The sequence below is a fragment of the Microtus pennsylvanicus genome, chromosome 3, assembly GCF_037038515.1.
Source record: "Microtus pennsylvanicus isolate mMicPen1 chromosome 3, mMicPen1.hap1, whole genome shotgun sequence".
In the NCBI taxonomy this organism is placed as follows: Eukaryota; Metazoa; Chordata; class Mammalia; order Rodentia; family Cricetidae; genus Microtus; species Microtus pennsylvanicus.
The window spans coordinates 43032456-43053690 of NC_134581.1; the positions used below are offsets into that span (position 1 = coordinate 43032456).

The 21235-nt window shown below is 45.9% G+C and overlaps 1 protein-coding gene across 4 annotated transcripts in view; it reads right to left on the bottom strand.

Annotated features, from left to right (window-relative positions):
* Positions 1 to 21235, bottom strand: part of Elovl5 (ELOVL fatty acid elongase 5) — a 318923-nt gene that overhangs the window by 13193 nt on the left and 284495 nt on the right. For all 4 annotated transcript variants that reach the window (XM_075965166.1, XM_075965165.1, XM_075965163.1 and 1 more), the window contains exons 2-3: positions 8321 to 8386; positions 4079 to 4266 (exon numbers count right to left, since the gene is read on the bottom strand). In XM_075965166.1, the coding sequence (XP_075821281.1) occupies positions 4079 to 4266; positions 8321 to 8378 (246 nt within the window). In that variant the 5' untranslated portion in view covers positions 8379 to 8386. The remainder of the gene's footprint in view (positions 1 to 4078; positions 4267 to 8320; positions 8387 to 21235) is intronic.

Consider the following 21235-nt stretch of genomic DNA (forward strand, 5'->3'; position numbering starts at 1 on the left):
CAGGCTTGCCTCAGACCCAGATGTATGGAAGCCCAGCACTGGCGGGGAAATAAAGAATAAGCTTGGGTGTTGTGTTAAACCAGACCTGTCTTCTCAGGAATAATTTTTTTTTAACATGATATTTTAAATGTTCTGATGTTGGAAAGATCATTTGAGCACATTTTCCACCAACATACAGTTCTACACACAGCTGCTAGAGAAAAAGACATACTCAAAAAGTAATCGTTTGTAACCTGTAATTTATATCTGATTATTAAATAGTGTAACAATGTGGTGCTGGAATGTGGCTTTTCTGTGTTGCTATACAAGGACAGCTTCTGTGGCACAAACAAGCAAAATGAGCAAGGGAACGAAGTAGAGGGAACCTGTTCATTACAGGTGTCTGTGAGTCTGGGCTGGGGTGGAATGAGATGTTGATGGGCGTACTACGAAAGCCCTTCAATTGGGGACAGATACTGAAGAGGTTAAGGGGCAGGGAGGAAGAATCAAGGGGCTGGGGCTGGGGCTGGGGCTGGGGCTGGGGCTGGGGGTTTAGGCAGAGCTGAACAGGACAGCCTGAGTCCAGAGTGTATCTTCCCGAAGAGAAGCAACCCTGGGGTAACCAAAGACGGCGAAGGCACTGTACGGCTGTGACCCTGCCTCCCTGACAGCGGCTGCTGAGTCCAGGATCAGTGTGTGAAGCACAGGCTGAGCAAGATGAACATGCCCTTTGAGACTCCATCAAACTACACAATTAGATCCTCTCGGTGCAGGGCAGCGGAGGTCGGAGGCATAATGGGAAAAGAGCAGACACATCAAAACAGCTTCACCTTAGAACAGAGTGGCTGCCTGTGGGAGACACCTCCTGCAACACTGTAACAAAGGAGCAGAAGCCGCTTTGATAGCGTGCTGCTGCGCCGACAGGGAAATGCAGCTCCAGTTGGTGCAGAAACAGAGAATAAGGGAAAGCCACTTGATATCAGGAAGGCAGGGTTTGTTTTGTTTGTTTTTTTTTTATTGGTTCCTTTCACCTCACAAAAAGCAACTTGAAGGAGAAAGTGTTTATCCTGGCATTCCCTCCTTGGTCAGTCGGAGCAGCTTGCTCCACTCTGGAAGCAGGGAAGGGAAGGTCATCACTCATCTGCGTCCCTGTCCCTCCCTCCCCACCGCCCCAATTCAGGTCAGGGATGTTGCCATCCACTGTCAGGATGGGTCTCCCCTGCCCCCACATAAACCTCTCCATAAACATGTGGAAAAGCAGGCTTCATTAATGCCCTAGGTGGTCCCTAATCCAATCCAAAAGCTGACATTTAGAATTTACCATCATGGGGTTCTCACCAGGAACCCTGACATGGATAGTTTGTAAGAGCCCGTTCACAACACCGAGGAACAAGGCAAATGGTTTCTCTTCTACAGTTTGGAGCCTTATTCAGATCTTCACCACTGTCTGGGATGCCAGCTAGTGCAGTGCCTTCCTCAAACCTAAAACACCCAATACTTTCAAACTAATACATTCTACATCTCAAATACACTCAAAAACCAGGAAAATCTGACGTTTTTCCAGGCTACCAGCATTAGGTCAATGAGATAACTCAAAGTACAACCCTTTTTCTCCTTTTACCTCCGCCCCCACCAAATGCATAGACTATAAATATACCTATATGCCTTCTACATTTTGAGCCAGTTTTGCTTTCAAAACTGATTCAGCCTTTACTTCACCCCTTTCACCGTTTCTGCGGCTCCTCCTCTGTGCCCCCATCACCCCTTTATTTCAGACTTCGCTTTCCTTTACCCAGCCATTCCTTCTCCTTGCGCTGATGTGGAACTTGTCAAGGCAGAAACCTATTTGCTCTAAAAATTCTTTACAGCCGCAAATATGTCAATAAGCAGGAAGGTAACTAGAGATGGATATGCGCCACGCTGCACCCCACGGGCTTCATGACGCCCTCAGCTTAGTGGCTAAGGTTTCACAGCTGCCCTACTGTGTCTTCTTAGTCAATGGAATACAAATGCTAGTTCCAGAAAACAAAAACCAAAAACCTGGAACTGAACTGAAATCCCAAGCTTGACAAGGGGCACACTACAGCCCTATCACTGATGAAGAACTGAACAACAGCAATCACACACAATGATCATGCTGGAGCGATGCAAGCACAGGCTTATCCGTCACGCATAAGTGATCAGAATATACATTCACAACCTGATTTAATACATAACAGCTGCCTGTTGTGTGCTGCCCCTCCCGTCCTGCCAGCTTAGGAACTAACGGCGGGCTTTCCCTCTGTGTGTTTCCCACATCTCTTCCCTATACATGGGCTGAGACAGTGCTCAACGAACTCCCTCATCCTCACCACACTGCCAGAGGAAGAGCTGGGCTTTTGATCACCAGGGCTGTCCAGGAGCCCCTCATCAGATGCACAGACTGTCAGCTTATCCAGCAACTTTCTTCTCTTCTTTATTCCAGAGATGTTTGTACACACAGCTAAGGTGCATAATGGCTAAGTCGCTGGGGCTTGTGAAGCATGAAACAGCCCCTAAGGCAAACGCTCAGGTTCTCTAAAACTCAATCACCTTATATTATTAAATTATTTTTCTAGAACATATTACGTCCAACATTAAAGTCTATAGAGGGTTCCTTACAGAAATGACTCTATTGTCTTTAATTATGTGAGACATGTTTGCTCTGGAACCTGCAATCTGCCCAGGACTGGGGCCAGGAGACGCCCATGCACGGTCCTGCCTCCAGGTCTCTAATCTCCATCCGGGAGGCTAAGTTGCCTTGGTTCTGGAATGGGTCAGAGAAAAGAAAAACCGTTTCTCTGAGTGTTAAACATGAAGCGGTGCTAGCGCTGTTCTCATCCCGTTACACTATCTACACCGTGGGAGAGCGGTGCACACACGAGGGGTCAGCTCTTCCAGCTGTGTCTCTTCCGGAGGTCATGGGAGTGTCTACTAACTCCTCACATCCCCGCTCAGTGTGAGCCATGAGGTCACCACAGCAGTTCACCATCTGCCCCATCCTCTTCTCTACAAACCCCTGAAGAATAAAAGCCATAATAAGAGAATCCAAAGATGTCCATTTTGTGTATAGACAGGAATTCTCTGTCCAAGGGGATTTAGGAATAGGTTAATGTGGGCCTGGAGAACAGAGTCCTGCCCAAAGACGCAAACTCTGCTTACCAATAGAGGACAGTTTCCCCCTTCCTTCCTGGCTGCACAGCCTGGGCTTACCAATAGAGGACAGTTTCCCCACCCTTCCTTCCTGGCTGCACAGCCTGGGCTTACCAATAGAGAAAAACTTCTCCCTTCCTTCAGGCTGTATTATTATCCCTTGCAAAATAGGGAGAAATAAAATGTTGCATCTGATTATTTGCCTTTGAAGGCAAAACACTTCATTTGAACACTCTAGTCATGTAAAAGAAATTATTGGGCCTGAACTCGGTCACATGGACCATTAGAATTCTAAATGAGGATCTTACCATTCATGTGTCTTTTAAAGGCTTTTAAAATCAGCTTATACTGATGGTGTATAGTCATGTAAAAGTATCCTTATGTTAACGCCGTGCCATGTACAATGAATATGCACAGCAAAACTTCAACAACAAAACTTGTGAGATCCGACAAGTTACCAGGTCAGAACAAAGGCTGAACCGCCACAGAATTTACCAGAGTACCACCCACTTCCTTCCTCCTCCACCTCCACATGAGAAACAAGCATTTATTAAGCACTTAATAATAAGATGCCCACAGCTCTGCTTTTCACATTTTGTTCACTTTCCAGACGGTATTCTGCACGCATACCAATGTTTTTGGAGGATATTTAGTTTAGTTCTGAATGCCGCATGAAACATGAGGAACCAAAGAATCAATAGCAAAGGCTTCTACTTTAGGTATTCTAGGCAACATCTGTACCAACAACTTTTTGTGTGTGTGTGTGTTAAAGATCAATTTTATAACCTCCTCCAAATGCATTTATAGACTAGCTGCCCAGTTGTCTCGCCGAGCGAAGCAGGTGCCTGTCCTCACTTAGGGACACAACGGAGAAGAGCAGCTCCAGGACAGCACAGAGGACGGAAGCCCTCGTCAGTGACTGACCTACCTCATAGAACATATAGAGAGACAGCAAGGTGAGTCCAATGTTATACACCACGAGAATTCGCCGGCAAGAGAATGGCTGCTTATTCTTCATGTATTTTGGTCCCAGCCACACAATGAGTAAATAAATGACAGAGCAGACAAACGTAGGAATGTAATTGTCCAGAAGAAACCATCCTTTCACCCTTGTATCTGAAAAACACCGGAAGAAAACCATTTGGTGATTAGTAAGGTACACATAAGAAAACCCACCCTCAAAGCCTCATGACACTAACGTCGCATTTAGTCTGCACAATGCAGAAGCATAGAGACACACATCAAGCAAGGCAAAAGCTTTTTGATACTGGTTTAGCATGATTTATTACTTGTGTTTTTGCTAGGTAAAATAGTAAAATAACATGCTTTCAAAACACCTGAAAGAAACTTAAAGCTAAATCATGTTTATTATGTTTATTGAATTAACATGGAGTCAGGTGGGCAGCCTGCACTAAAAAGCCCTTCAGCCCAGTGAGTGCCCACCATGTGCAGGTCCGAGCTCTCTGCCCCGTAGCCAGGTTAGGGACACTGTGCCAGACGACAAGGCCAGCAGTAGAGTGTCAATGGGTAAAAATAATGAAATGCTATTGGCTCAGCCATGATCAGACAGGGACGATGTAAGATACTTAGAGCACCCTAGGAACTTGAGACCATGCTGACTCACGGGGGCTTCCTGTGTAAAAGAGGACACTCCACTCTAACCCTCTCCCCTAGGCCCACAGACCTGCTAGTACTGCCTATGGCCCTGTCCTCTGACTGGACTGTAATGCTCGTCTCCTGCATTATTTTTTGCCTTGATCTCACAGGGAGGAGGAAAATGCTCAATAAAACACACGCTCCCTTTGGAGAACTAAGTGCCAGTCTTCCTTCTGGCAGACACTCTGAGCCTTCCCAGTGTTGTCTTTCTCTCTTTGGCTCCAGATAGAGATGCTGCCTCCACATCTTGCCCACCAGTTATGCTTGAGTGGCGGTGGATGGTACTGGCAAGTTCTCAGAAGTCCTGCAGGGAAGTAGCTGCAACAAAGGCAATCCCAACGCCTTCTGTTCTCAGCTCTGCCCCTTAGCAGTCTGTTCGGAAAGAGTAAGTTACCACTTCCCAGCTAACATCTTCTGTGTGTACATCTATATTATAAACATAATGAATATACATATTTACCTACAAATTTGCCGTGTCCACTTACTTCAAAGTCCAGTCCAGCGCCTTGCTCTTTTGTATAGTATATTTTTAGCAAGTATCCATCCCCATCTCCCAGGTACCCATAGCAGCTGGTCCAACCCCCGGCCCTAGGTGAAGAGTTCCCCAGGACCCAGCTGATCATGGTAGCTCACTGCTCTGTGTGGTGGCCAGTTGGGAAATGGGATGTGGGACAGTTGTGACCACTAAGCTTTGAGGTGAAAACCCTCTCCAAGGCATCATATCCTTAGACCCAAATTCTGAAATCATACCCTCATGATATCCGTTCTGGTTCCACTTGGCAGCCCATATAATGAAATGTCTCTCTGTACTTAGCTCCTTCACAGTCAAAAATTTTAAAGAAAACACAATGTACATAATCCAGACTCTCTGTGAATTTTCCATTTTTACGTGGCTTGTTTTTCTTTATTTCTTTTAATCTCTTAACTATCTGTACTCTGTCTCTTTAAAGACTTTACCTTTTTTTTTTAAACCATTAACTTTATTCTCTATATTCTTTTTCTTCTCTCTCCCAAGCCTACGTACATTCATCCAACAGTGTGACTCATTTAGTGGTCTGAATCTGTCCTATTGTGAATCTGCAATTTTTTACTATCCAGTAGCACTTTTGATTTGCGCCTTTAAATCACTAGGTGCTTAAGAATCTAAGCTGTGACATTCCTAGGTTAACTTTTTGCTTTTTGAGCGTATATCTTTGACCTGGAATAACTCTGTAGACCAGGCTGTCTTTGAACTCTCAGAGATCCGCCTGTCTCTGCCTCCCAGGCATTGGGATTAAAGGTGTTTGCTACTACACCTTGAACTCACAGAGATCTGTTTGTCTCTGCCTTTTAGGCACTGGGATTAAAGGCGTGTACTACCACACCTTGAAGTCACAGAGGTCAATCTCCCTCTGCCTCCCAAGTGTTGGGATTAAAGATGTGTACTACCACACACAACAACTCTCTTGCTTTTTTTTGTTTTGTTTTTTACTTTAAGAACTTCAACTTTTAGTCTGCATATATTTTTAACACACTGTAAACCATTTAGAAATTTTCTTTGTCTTTGAATCTCTCTTTACTGTATATCTCTCTTTTGTGACCACATGAGTCTTTAATTTACCAAGCAATATCAGTAGGACTAAAGCCGTGGCTTTGACGGCTGGATCCAGCCCATTCCTTAGCTTTCCAGCCTCATGGCTGAGGTACTGGCTGTAGCCATGTTTACTGCCACAACTCTATGGCATTTCAAGGTCCCTGACAGCAAGCGAGCTTCAGCAACCTGTGCTTGCAAACCGCACGAACCACCTGAGTAAAAGAGTCAGAGTTTGCTCTGGCAGGACAGCCCAGAAAGCCGGCATTTTTAAACGGCGCAGCTTTTTTTCCTGCTACGGCTGAAAACTGAAAAGCATGTGTTCAGCTTTTCGTCAACACCATTTAAGTGTTTCGTGGCAGGACCTCTTAATGAGCTGCAGGGTTTTGCAGCTAAAGCTGAGTCAGGAAGCTTCTCTTAGATGAGAGCGCTTGCTTGCCTCTAGCAACCAGAGTGCCACAAATGCTTTAAAGCCAGAGTTCACGCTGGCAGCACAGCCCCAAGAAGCTGCGCTTTAAAATGACACAGCGTTTTTTCTGCTGCTGTTGACAAATCAGGAAATCTCTCTACAGCACGCCACCAACAAACAGAAAAAATCTGTGTTAAACTCTCTCTCCCTTATTTTTAAGCCTTCTCAGGTTTTTTAAGTGGGTTTAGTCCATCACGTCGGGCGCCATTTGCAGTAATAAGGGCGGTGGGGCTGCGTCCCCAACACCCCAGCCGCCTGCTCGGCTAGCTTATGCCCGAAATAACAACACACAAACTGTATTCATTTAATCACTGCTTGGCCCTTTAGCTCTAGCCCTTACTGGCTAATTCTGATATCCCAATCAACCCATCTCTAATAATCTGTGTGCACCGGTCTTACCGGGAAAGACTCAGCATGTCTGACCTGGCGGCTTGTTTCATCGTGTGCATTTGCCCAGGAGCAGGGCATGGCGTCTCTGCTGAGGCGTCTGCTCCCGAGAGGAGACCTGTCGAGTCTGAGCTCACTTCCTCTTCCTCCCAGCGTTCTGTTCTGTTTACTCCTCCCACCTATCTTCTAACCAATGAGGGCCAAGCAGTTTCTTTTTATTTAACCAATGACCTTCCTCCATCAAAAAACAATGGAGAATGAAGACCAATAGCAAGGGATTTCAAGCATATGACCTGAAGTAAAATGAGTTAGAAACAAAGAAACCAATCCTTAAAGGGCTATTGGAGACGTGGAAGAGGACAGGTGATGGGGAGGGGACAAGAGAGGGAATGTACACAAACCAGGGACAGTCTGTAGACATGGAAATGTTGAAATGAAGCCCGCTATTTTGCAAAATTAACATATTCTAAAATATACATGAAAATTAAATTTTAAAAATGAGAGAAAAAAATCCTTATGGGCATATTTACATCGTATATAGCTCAACAACAGAGCACTTGCCCAGCACACATGAAACCATGGGTTTCATTCCCAGCACCGTAAGCATGTACTTCTATTGGGATATGGTGCCACACACACAGCCCAGCTCTTGGGTAGCAAAGGCAAGAGGATCCCCAGGGGTTCAAGGCCAGTCTGGGCGATACAGCAAGACCCATATTCTAGAGGAAAGCAGCTCTCAGGACTCTGCAAGGGAGGTAGCATCTTATTGTCAGGCTGAGCGCAAGCTTGGAATGCACCGGCCTGGTTTCTTCTAGGGAGTTAAGATTTAAGAAAAGTGTACCCCCGTTAATCCCAGGCTGTAGGCATGGCAGCCAATGCCAGCAGAGTGATGGCCACAGCAGCTGAGTGTCTGTCCCAAGAGCCGGTGGACAGCATTCAACTTCGCAGGCCTCCTTGTTACTGGGGATAAAGCTTGGATCTCATCACAGAAAACATTTTCTAAGATCTCCTCATGCAATATTTACAAGAGGCCATAAAGGGATGGGAGGGAAGCCAAAGATGGTGAGCAAAACCTAAAACCACCTTACCTCGGGGGCCCAGTAATGCCCTGAAATAGGTACTGTGTGATGCATCGAAATGTTCCATTTTAAAACCTATTAGAGAGAAAAGGAGACATTGATCAGTGTCTACTCAAAATACTTCTTCTACGCATTTTCCTAAAAGAACAAGAACAAGCCAGTCTCCAAGGTGCAGAGGGAAAGGTTGAATTCCCTCCGCCAAAAACAAAACTGTTAACTCCTCCATGCAACCTATGTGCTAAGTCTAATTTGAAAATCAGAACGGTGACGCACCCTGCGAATTCACCTTGAAAACCAAGTCCCAGTTTCCGCAACTTCTTTTCTCAGTTCCATAAAAACCGTCCCTGCGATGCTGAACCTTGGTGTGAAAGGATGGGCGGGGCTGAAAGGAGGCAGACATCCATCCCCACAGGGAAATGACGCTCAAGGACAGGGGAGAGGAGGAGTAGCCTTGCTTATCACGATATGTACACAATATTGTATATAATATATGCAATATAATTTAAAATATTCGTATTGTATTTATTTAAAGAGAGCGTAGGGGGACATGGAAGTCAGAGGACCAGTTCCAGAACTGGTTCTCTCCTTCTATCATGTAGGTCCATGGGGCTCGAACTCAGGCCGCCACATTTGGAAGCAAGTTTACCTGCTGAGTCATCCTGCTAACCCTATCCTTCCCCCAATGTTGTTACTATAGCATTTTCACATATACGTACACCCCTTCACCAATGTAACTCCTTTCGCTGGTCACTCCTCTCTCCCAATCATATACACTCCATTACCCATTTCTGACCCTGCTCCCCCCTTGAAATAACTTGTATTCCAGAATATCAGTTTAAGATGTGTTATATTCATTTATGCTGTGGAATATCTGTCTAATGATGCAAAGATATGTTGCATTTTTTTATGCCGTATTTGTTTAACTCTCTAAAGCTGTGATACTTTGCCTGTCTAAATACCTAATTGGTATGAAGAGCTGAACAGACAATAGCTAGACAGGAGAGAGAGAGGCGGGGCTGCCAGGCAGAGAGAATGAATATGAGGAGGAGGGAAGATTGAGAAGAGGAGAAGAGGAGGACGCCAGGGGACAGAGGCACCCGGCCACAGAGCCAGCCAGGGAGTAAGAAGTAAAGAAAGACATAGAATATAGAAAGGTAAAAGGCCCAGAGGCAAAGTGTAGTTAAAGAGAAATGGGATAATTTAAGTTAGAAAAGTTAGCTAGAAACAAGCCAAGCAAAGGTTAGGCATTCATAAGTAAAAATAAGTCTCCATGTATTTATTGGGCAGTTGGGTGGTGGGTCCTGTGAGCTTGAGGCCAGCCTGGATTAAAGAAAAAGTTCCAAAATGGCAAATAAAATAAAATAAACAATAAAACAAAAACAAGCAAACAAGAATTCAGTTAAATTTACCACAACTTCAGTTTTATGGTTATCAACTCCATAAGCATGATGTACGTAGAAGTGCTGAAAATACAGTTGCACTGTTCCAGACAGAAGTAGATGCGACGGCCCCTGAGGCAGCAGTTCGCATTCACCTACATCTTCCAAGAGTCTGCAGTTGCTAGCATGCTCTCTTTAACACAGATGTACATCTGCTGACTGAAAAGGGTCTTTTCCTCTGTGTCCTGTTTAAATCCTTTTTATTAAAGTCAGGAAGATGCATTTCCAACTTTCTCTATCCCTGTAGTAAGCTCTAATGTGGCGTTGGGAGTTAATGGTGGATGGACATGCGCTGTGGAATAATCCTTCTGTACACTGTGAATATGTATTACTCTCAATGGCTAATATAAACTTGGCCGATAGCAAGGGAGGATAAAGTTGGGATGGACAATCAAATGGAGGACACTGGGACGAGGAAGGGCAGAGTCAGAGAAGACACCAGCCAACTGCCGAGGAAGCAGGACATGCAGAAAATGAGGTCACAAGCCACGGAGCCACACGGTGAAGTACAGCTAATAAATATAGTTAATTTAAGTGTAAGAGTTAGCCAGTAACAAGTCTGAGCTACTGGCCAAGCATTTGTAAGTAGTATTAATCCTCTGTGTCGGTTATTTGGGAGCAGGCAGACGGGACAGGAAAACTGCTTACAGATATGATCAAAATACACTCTATCAATGCGTGATATTTTCAAAGAACAAATACGGTGTAAAAAAGAAAACATCACCAACATTGCGACTTCCAAGGGCAAAAGCGAAGCCTGTTTCAGTAACTGCTAATCATTCAATGGTCCTCCCCGCGCTTGGCTTGCCACCCAAGTATTTGTGCTCTCTGGCTGATTTCCAGGTAAATAACTTTATGCATGGAAATGTCTGATAGCTCTAACGATTATGATTAAGTCAATACAGCTGGAATATGAAGGGGAACTAAGAGAAACACTAATGCTGGATTGCAGCAGATCAGGGGCTGTGTCTGAGCATCTCTCCTGCTCTGGGAAGACAGCAACTCCCTCAGCCTGTGGCAGACACTGAGAGCATCAACCCCCATCCCAGTGAAGGGCTCCCCAGTTCTGAAACAAAGACTGTGACTACCGACAGTCTCCTTCCCCCAGAGACATTTTATCTCTAGATCTTAATACCCCGATGGGCATTCTTACTCGCACTGGAGGGATAAAGGCACAGTTTAAGCTGATCAATGAGTGGATCAGGACTGGGTGCTTTAAAGGCAACTAAGCCTTGAAACCCATTTCCCACTCAAAATGTGGTAGGCAGGTTGTTTAACTTCCTATCTGTAAAGTAATCATAGAAGACTAGATGATTACTGACAGGATTTAGTTACTATATGTAAGTCTTTTAAGGTAGTGTTGGGGACAGGCAGTAAGCCCTCCGATTGTCTGCTACCAGTCAGCTACAGCAGTCTGTACTGCTCTGGGTACCACTGACATTCTGAGGGAAACTATCCTTGTCCAGTGTGCTGTGGATCACGGACCCATCCCTGGTCCCTGTCCACCAAACAGTATCACTGAGCCTCCGGTTCTGATAACCTTCAAAACCATTTCTAAGAATTGCCAAACCTCTGGGGGGGGAGAGGCGAGGCATGGGATGGATAATAATTCAGGAGAGGAATTTGTAAGAACAAGAAATTAGTCAGGACTTAAATGAAAACAGTAAACATCGTTTCCTGTGTCCAACTGAGTGTAAACAGGGATGAAGGTTCGAGATCAAGTGATGTGCCCGGAGGGTGTAAGGAGCCCCAAACCAAACCCAGGTCTTAAAGACAGCCACTGTTGGGATGTACCTCCGTGGCAGCTGTATGCACACACTTAATGCTACGCTGTAGGAATAAAATTCAAGTAACCAATTCTAACATTAGGAATAGTTCCCAGAGAGACACACAAGAGAATAGTACAAGAATCACTGTGTTCACTCTGCTTGTTTTAGCTAAGGGACTTTACAGAAGGCTGGAAGGTTTGGTGTTGTAAGCAGAGGCCAAAGGAAAGCTGGAAACAGGAGTGAAGAAAGGCTTTAAATGATACAACACTAACTGGTTTGGGGTGGCAGGGCAGGAGAGCCATTAGTGGATTGGGAAAAAAAATAAGTTCCGGGAACTGCTCTGAATGACCCATTATTTCAAGGACAACAGCCTAGGACAGAGTCCAGTTTGAGAATCTAGGCTAACGTGGCCAGAGAAAAGTGGCTTGATTAAAATGTAAGGTCAAATTTCAGTCCACGAGTACTGAATCCAGCAGCGGACTACCAAAAAGACTGGTGTTTTTAGTAGTTGGAGACACTGAAGACAGCGTCAGTCCTGGATCCTTTGTTTAAACTGTTCTGCTGTGAGGCCTGCAGGAGCGGCCGTGCACAGGGGCTCCCTTCAAAAGCACATGGAGAGGGAGGCTTTGCCAGCGCGCCACATCTGTTCTGAGGATGCTTTTCTTCTCTGTAGAACTCTTCCCCAGTCAAACTCAGGACATAGTGAAAAAGCAGCCAGTCTTTGAAAGGCCAGACATGAGAAGCAGTCAAGAGGGATACACTTCACAGGACGGCTTGCTGGGCCTATGATGAAAGGGAAGTGGGGAAGCTATCTGTGATACAGGCCCTGATTGCGGGGGAGGGGGCCGACCCATGACTCACCAGCCTGATTGACATGTCAGGTATCTTCCCCAACTCTCCCCCCACACACCCAGCTGGGTCCCTGTGCTCTTCCAGGCTGAGGCTGTTTGCTCTTAGGGGGACAAAGGCAGGTGTCGCCAAAGGCCCTGAATGCCACACTTCTGCTCACCAATCAACGCCATTCATTTTTTTTTTCATTTACATCTATACTGTCTACACCAGCTGCTAGGCACTGGGGCCTTAAAACCTTACAAGATACAGTAGTTTAGAAAACAGAACTCAAGGCTGGGGAGAAAGAGATACTATAAACACAAACAGTAACCTACATGGTTTTAACGACTTGCAGTTAACTGCGGTCCAAAAATATTAAAGTGAACAAATCCTGGATTTTGACTGAGGAGAGAGGATCGACTCACACCATCCCAGAGGAAGCACACATTGCCTCGTGCAGGGCAACCCCACCAATGACACGCTTCCCCCGGGACAACCCCCTCCACATCTACTTATCAGACCAGCTGCTCACATGGCGTTTGTTTATTCATGGACCTAAAGAATACTAACGCTGGCAATTTAGAGATGTCAAAATACGCCGTTTAAAGCGTGTTTTGTTAAGAAAAGGCCAAAGTCTGTTATAATGTGAGTGTATGGGAAGAGAGGGGAGGGGAGAAGGGAGGGTAGAGGAAGGGGGACGGGAGGGAGGGAACCCAGTATGTATAGGGTTTCATAGAGCCTTTGGCCTCTGGCATTCAGTGGGGGTCTTGCAGTAGATGCAGAAGGCTAAGGGGACAACTGTATTACTGACAAATACTCTCACAGGAAGACTCAAAGCAGGGAGAACGGATGGAATGGGTCTCAGAGTGGGATGTATTTTCAAAAACAGAGTAAGAGAGGGCTGCCTGAGAAGCTGGCAGCAACGGGGGGGCGGGGGGGGGGTAGAGCCAGCCCTGTGTCCATCACGAAAAAGGGCACTGTACTCACTACACAGGGGCACAATGGCTCAGAGTGTGCCCCTGGCCCGGCTCAGCAGTGGGCAGTCATGCAGCGCACGTGTGCCGAATAACTTGGGGCAGTAGAGAGGTGACAGGTCTACGATGCTCACGCCACCTCTGTCCTCATGCTCCTGGCTGCCGACGACCTGCTGCCACCGTGCCCTTTCCAGCTTCTTCTCCCTCACTGTGCTCATCTGTCGCGTCAGAGGACCAGTACCAACATCTTCACTGCCCGGCTGGACTGGCCCACTGCTGAGTGGCCTGTGGGTTAGACTGCATAGGCACGGAACCTTGAAGGACCCTTGGCACTCTACCTAGTGGCTGCCATGACCCGATTTGCAACGATGTCCCATCATGTTGCCAGGTCTGCAGCCTGCCTATCAGTTGCAGTTTCCAGCTTCCGAGCTGTGTGGCCCAGTGATGTGACTTCTCCAGGGTGCTGGGCCAAGTGGGAACACAGCTGCTCTGTCCCACTGTGCTAGCAGGGACCAATCCAGGCTCTGGTGACTTCCTAACAGGAGGGGCTTTGATCCTCTGTGTACCAAACAGTAGGCCTTTCTTTGATCTGCCTGGCCCCCCACAAATTAACAAGAGGGACATGACAAGAAAGGATTGCTCTCCCCAGACACCGGACCCTGCTGACACCAAACCAAAGCCACAGCCTCTTCAACACAGAGTCTCGGACCTCCACTCAACCCAGAGGGCCTCGCAGAGACTGCAGGCCGTAGCTAGGTATACCAGTATCCATTTTTAAAATTCCAACCATAACAGTACCCCAGAACTACCAAGGGGTGCAAGAGCGCACAGAAAAACACGGGGACAAAGAAAAAAGGAAGCGAGTGAAAAATGACAAGTTAGAAGAGACCTCTGGAAACCTCCTGAGACAAAAAGTCTAGGTAGACTTCAAACTGGAGATCTTGCCTCGGCCTCCTGAGTGCTAGGAAAACAGGCATGACCCACCAGGCATGGCTAAGAATTCCTTTTTGATGCACACATTTCCCAAAAGACAATCTCAGCTGAGTCATTTCTCACTATAAAATCCTGGACCATTTTCGGTAACTTATGCCACTATACTGTGTCACATTGTAAATATCACACCGTGGGACACTGACTGAGGCTGGTACTCCCTACACTTGAAGGGACAGCTGAGAGGGCATGACGGGAGAAAAGAGGCCAGCGCACCATTTACATCACTCCCAGCAGGTGCTTAGAATTTAGAATCCTTAGGCCCGAATTCAAAGATCGAACAGAAGCACCACAGCACGAAATACTGTACCCTCTGAACCCAAGAAGGCAAAGCCACATCCCCAAAGAGAACCCCAGCTTTACTGGTGCGGAAAACCCACCCTCCATCTCTCTCCTCATTGGCTCCCTTTGAATGGAGTGTAAGCCCAGGTAAATGACACAGCAGAGCTACTAGGAGCAGGTTCACAATGAAAAAAATCACACTCCAACGGTGTTACAGCGAACCTGTCCCATCTGCTTCCCACGGGATTCCCAAGGAGGGCGAAGAAGTGGGGCTGGGGGCCTGGGATGGTAAGAACGGCAAAGGCTGGGATGGTAATAGCCAGATCTGAAGTGCGTGAGCTCTCCAGGGCAGTCTATGTGACGGAGAGAGCAAGCATGGTACCAAGCATGGCAGGGACCTAATGCAATCTGTCTGGACAGGTAAGACGTAATAAAACTACATGGTAGAGCTAGACCACAAACCACAGCAAGGACAGCTGGTGCCCTAAACCCAAGCCAGGGCCATTCTGGAAATCTGGCTGCAAAGGTGACCCTGCCAGGGTCTCCTTGTCTGAGCAATCAGTCCAGTCCAATTCCTTTGGCTTAGAATACATCATGGAAGTGTAGTTGTCTGCTATGTAACCCCAGCACACTGGGTTTTTGGTTTTTTTCTCCCGAATGGTCAAAGCTCACCTAGAAACAGCCAGCTAAGCTGAGCTAACAAACCTCTGACCCGAGAGGCGGCAGATCTAACAGCCTGCACTCGGGCTCGTCCATCCCTTTTAATGGTCAACTTGGGGTCAGGTCAGCAGACGTGGAATGCTCTTCGTGTTGGCTGCCAACACACACACACACACACACACACACACACACACACACACACACACATGGGGAGGGTGGGAGCCATAGCCACAACACACAAACACATACTCTCCCTGGACTTTAGAGGTGTTCTACACTGAGAACATTAGTGCCCAGAGAGAATAAGCAGCATTTTTTTTTTTAAGAAATGTTAAAATACAGTCTCAGGGCACGTGGGCTCTGTGAGACCCCAGCCAGTTTATTCTACAATTGTAAGGCCCTGTCTCAAAACAATCAAACAAACACCAAAACCAGAATTGTTAACTACAGAAGTCTACAAAGGGGAGAACACTCGAGTACTAACAAGCTTTAGGACACGAATATAACCTAACAACAAAATCCCTCAAAAAATCTGGCATTTAAATAATAAAGTTGGGTTAAATCCCGGCTACAGAAAAATAACCCGCCACGTTAGTTCCGTGCCTCCTCCAACTGCGCGCCACCGTTCCCACACACACAAAGCTACACAGGCTTTGCTAGTGTAGACTTCCCGTAGGCTCTCCCCCCTCACTCAAAGACGGCAACTCTTCTAACCACCCTGGTGACATCTCTCTGCCAAACATGAAGAAAGCCGGCACATCCCATTCCGGGGCTCAGATCAGTAACTACAAGGCATAGATGTGTTCTTTAAATTGGGGCCACAAATCAGGCCATTGTTAAGAAGGTAAAGCCTCCCTACTGTTTTAGGACGTAATGGACAACTTTGGGACAAACATGTTTAAAATGTTGCCACAATCAGTAGTCCTTTGCACCAAAATAAGATTAGATGTTTCAAATGGGAAACCTCCATCTCCAATTCCTGCTGCTGCTAGTTAGTATTAAAAAAAAAAAAAAAGAAAGAAAGAATTATTTTAGGGCCTGAGGGCACGCGGCATTGACAGAGAGCTTGGGTTGCACACAGGAAGCCCTGAACTACTCGATCCCCGGGCCTCAAGAGCGCACCAGCACACAGAAAGGAAGGCGCAGGGGTACACTACTCTAAACACCGCCAGAGGACACTTTTCTAACTAACAGCTACTCCACTGCCTTTGCTTTTTGCTGTGGTCTGTGGTAGTAGTAGTTTGGGTTTTTGGTGTTTTTGTTTTTTGTTTTTTTCCCCCAGAGACAAGGTCTCACTATGTAGCCCAAACTGACCCCATAATCCCCCTGCCTCAGCCTCCAAGGCACTGGAACTGCAGGCTTTATTCACAGGCTCAGCTGTTCTGTTCTTAGAGGAAGCCATCTGCGAGCCTCCCTGCTCTGCTTTCTTCTCATTTCCAACCCTTCCTCTTTCCTCTGACCCCACATCAGGCACCCTCCGCATAGCTCCCTGCAGCTCTGCTACCTGAATCACACATTTAGCATGCAGCAATGTCCACGTGGCAGAACCTGGTTATTTCCCATTAGGTCTTACGAAACCCAGCACTGTACCACCTTAGGTTAATTAGTTCTTCCAATTTCTGAGTAAGACAGTCCACAGACATGACACCAGCGAGGGAAAGACAGACTTGGTATTACTAAGGAAAGAGGAAGACCCGCCCACAACAGCGGCTTCCTAGAATCCTAGTTACAGAGGCATTTTCCCAAGGAGTCCTTCCTCAATGTGCTCAGCAAAGACATTCTGGAAGGTACGAAACAACTTTAAAAATACAAACTCATGCACGTATCCCTCTTTCAAAATCCAAAGGAACTTCTTTCCACTCAGGACAAAGAGATGTGCTTTTCTGGTCGTTAAAAGCATTAGATAAAACCCAGACACAGAAAGACAATTTTCACATGTACTCACTCAAAGGTGGTTTTTAAACACAACGCAAAGAAAGCCAGCCTACAAACCACAGTCCCAGAGAACTTTCAACAATAAGGACACTAAGAGAGACTGACATAGATCTAATCTACATGGGAAGTAGAAAGTAGAAAAAGACAAGATCTCCTGAATAAACTGGGAGCATGGGGACCTTGGGGAAGGGTTGAAGGGGGAAGGGGAGAAGCAGGGAGGGGAGCAGAGAAAAATGTAGAACTCAATAAAAAGCAATAAAAAAATGTAAAACACACACAAAAAAGTGTTATATAAATAACCTAAGAAACTCAGGTGTAAGAAAACAGCCGTCTGAAAGGGAAGTATTAATGGTCCTAGAATTCAATTCTAAGTGAATTCTTAATAGCGTGTACCTTTAAGCCCAAACTTCTTCCCCTCTCTCCTAACAGGGATTTTAGCCTTTAAGTCCTCTAACATGGACTCTACATACCAAATTACTTAGCCAACACTCAGAGATGGGTTCACTGCTATAGAATTGCCTCTTAACAGTACCAATTTCATTTCCACTTTAAACCTCAGAACTGGCAATGACTTCTGGCTTCATCAAAACACACTCTGTCGCTTGGAATCAGACAATATCTGACGCACAGAATCCTCCCTGCTGGCCAGTGAACATCAGACTGCTGCAGGTTGACTTAGAACGTATTCCCACGATAACCAATCAATGCGCACGACGCTATGGTGCAGCGGTGAAACCCATGTATCAGCGTGGGACTCTGGCCGCCCCGTGACTGGATTTGCTTCTGCGCTTCACGGCTGCCTTTCATGCTACCGGGCTTTTGAAATGGAGCCAACTCAGGCTAACAGATTTCTTAAGCTGCTGTGTGCAAAGCCGTGCACATGTCTGCCTGCATGCTACCATGCTTCTCGCCATGACAATACATGTCTGCCTGCAAGCTACCATGATTCCCGCCATGACAGTGATGGACTAAACCTGAACTAAATGTTCTTCTTTATAAGAGTTGCCATGGTCATGGGTCTCTTCACAGTAATAAAACCCTCGGTAAGACATTCACATCTGTATCTTCATAGAGAACCTGGATGGGCACGTGACAGCCCGTGTAAGCCTGGACTAGTACGGAAATGAATACGCCCTCGTGACATTCCAGTTTCCTAGTCACAGCTTTTTCAATGTGACTGCACCTCACAGACACCCAGAAGCTTTAACACACAGATGTCTAGAAGTTCAGGGCCATCCTTCAGGAGGCCGAGAAACCTCTCTGAGCAGCTCCACAGTTCTCTGAGGAGCGGTCTGCTTGGGCCACTGGTTCAGGAATGAATGGGCTTCTGCACTCCGACAAAACCCCCTACAGTCACAGCTGCTGATGCTCAGTCTCCCACGCTGCATCTGTATATTGTGTTACACCGACAGAGCCGCCTCAAGGACAAGCTGCTTTTCACTGTAACGGATTCTGGCGCAATTCCTCATCTGCTGTAATTTTACCAGCTAAGAGGAAGGAGGACCTCTTTTATTCAAACCATCTCTCCAAGTGAAACAAAACCCTCCCAATATAGAAGTTATTTCTCATGTGTGCTAATACTGCCCTGCCTCACACTTGATGTATACCCAGCATGCATTATACAGAGCCACTATTTATCCTGCGAAGTCCCCAAACTGAGGTGACCCACGAGAAGCCCCCCGCTGTTAGCTCTTTAAGCCACAAAAGAGGGTCTGGATGATCTTGAAAACTTTGTATCTTAAATGAAAAAGTTTTCCATGCCATTCTGCGTCTGAACAAGAACAATTCTTTTCGTTTTAAGAGGGAAAAAAATGTAAGTTGTTCTTCCCCTTTATTCACAGAGGCCCAGAGGCAGTCAGCTGGGTTCCCAGGGGCATTCTACATAAGCAGAGTCTCTGTGGTTGTCACATGAAGGGGACTGCAGAAAAAGATCCATAGAACAGACACTATGATAAGCTATACAAAAGGCAGTCAAAAACAGGTGCTGGCAAAGATACGGGGAAACTGGGGTATTTGTGGGGGGCTTGTTGTTCAGTTTGTGGCTGCTTTGCTTGAGACAGGGTCAAACTTCCAGAGACCCCCCTGCCTCTGCCAGGCTCAGATACTCATGTTAAATGACAGTGACACTGTTATGGCTTAGGTGTCATGGGAAACAGTCCAGCAAGTTCTCAAAACAAGAAAGAATTTCATGCTGCCCGGCAATTTTAGATAGTCACGCAAGAGAATGAAAATCTATGAGATATATTATTTCTAACAGCCCCAAAATTAAAGCAGCTCCAGAGTCCACCAACTAACCAAGGAATCAACAAAATGACAGACGGGGCAGAAAGACAAGAAGATGTTCCTCAGCACAACACACAAGCAGCTACCCGTCACTTGGTTCCATTACATTCAATGTCCCAAACAGACACATGATTAGACAGACACGAAGTACCAACATGGCTGCCAATGGCAGGGGGGTGGGGGAATGCCTACTGTGTGACTGTGTGTGTGTGTGTATAATTTTTTTTTCCAGGACGTTACATGCTCCAAAATTATATTCAAATAAATTTTTTAAAAAGTTTTAAAGGAGGTACTTAAATACTTAAACTTTTTGGGTATTTATATAAACTTCTAGAGATCAATACCAAAGAACTAAAAACAGTTGTGTATTACAGTTTCCCTAAAGATCACCATCAAGGTAATATTTAGAACTGCAGAAATATTGAGGTAAGAGTCGACTATTAAAATCCTACCTGGAAATTAGGAACTACAGAAACTGTTGCAGAGACCCACAGTTACATACTACTCTACTGCCAAATCAAATTAATTAAACATTGGAAAAAATGAAAACTTATCTTCACACAAATGTCTGTATAGCAGCTTTATCACGGTAAGGCAAACTCAAATAACTATGATGTTCTTTAATGGGTGGACAGTTAAACAGCAATATGTCCATACTATAGAACATTACTCGGGAATTAGTTTTAAAAAAGAAAAGGCCTGGGATATTCCCCATGAGTTGTTAGTGGGGTGACCAAATAATGCAAGCAAGCCATTATTATTATTGCTCTTGGTTGTCCAACAGCTAGACTGTAAGATATTGCTGAAGACACGACACACTTTGGTTGCAGGACAACAGAGAAGTCAAGATGGAAATAATCCAAAATTTCCCACCTGCCGGCTAGCTTTCATCATAACAGAAGGTGTTTTGAGCCACTGGAAGAGAAACATCAATGGCTTTATCCAGCAGTGAACCTTGAACTGAGAGTACTAACCAACCTGGCAAACACGGTATGTCTATTGGAAAAACAGTGGAGAAAGGTTATGGAGGCAACCAACCACTTTCTGATTGAATGTGTGGAAATCTGGTCAAAAGCCCATGGATCGGGGTGGGTAATTAAGGCCTAGGGACTGATGGGGGGGGGGGAATCTGGTACTGTTGTTCTGCTAGACAGACATGTTTTCAAACTGCCTCCTCAATTAATTATACTCATATCCACTGATAAGTGTGGATTATGCTTATCCCCACTGATAAGTGTGAATTATGCTTATATCCACTGATAAGTGCTTTCAACCTTGGCCAGAGAAGTCAGTGTAGCAGGTGGGTAAGTGCTGAGAATAAAGGACCGTGAGTGCTCGGCCCGAGGTAGGACACGGTCACCCTCTACTGCTCAGGAGACACCATGGAAGAGGGAAAGAAAAGAATGGGAAAGCCGGAGGATGGAAAAGGGTGCTGCGCAATGTTGTCTTCTGGACATGGTGACTCAGGAGCTCACTGTAGCTAGAGTTACCAGCTCGAGACCTGCAAAGGGTCAAGTTGACACCAGCAGCCAATGTCCCAGCAGGCAGCATTAACTGGACTTGCTGGGTTGCAAAAAAGAAAGCGGGGGGGGGGGGGGGACGACAAAGAAAATATGAGAGGATAAGAAGGGGAAAGGGGACATGTTGGGAGACACCCAGGGGTAGGGGGAGAGGAGAGTTGCGGGTAAAAAGAATCAAGATATATTGCAATCATGTCTAAAACTGTCAAAGAATAAAAGACAGTTTTTTAAAAACACTGAC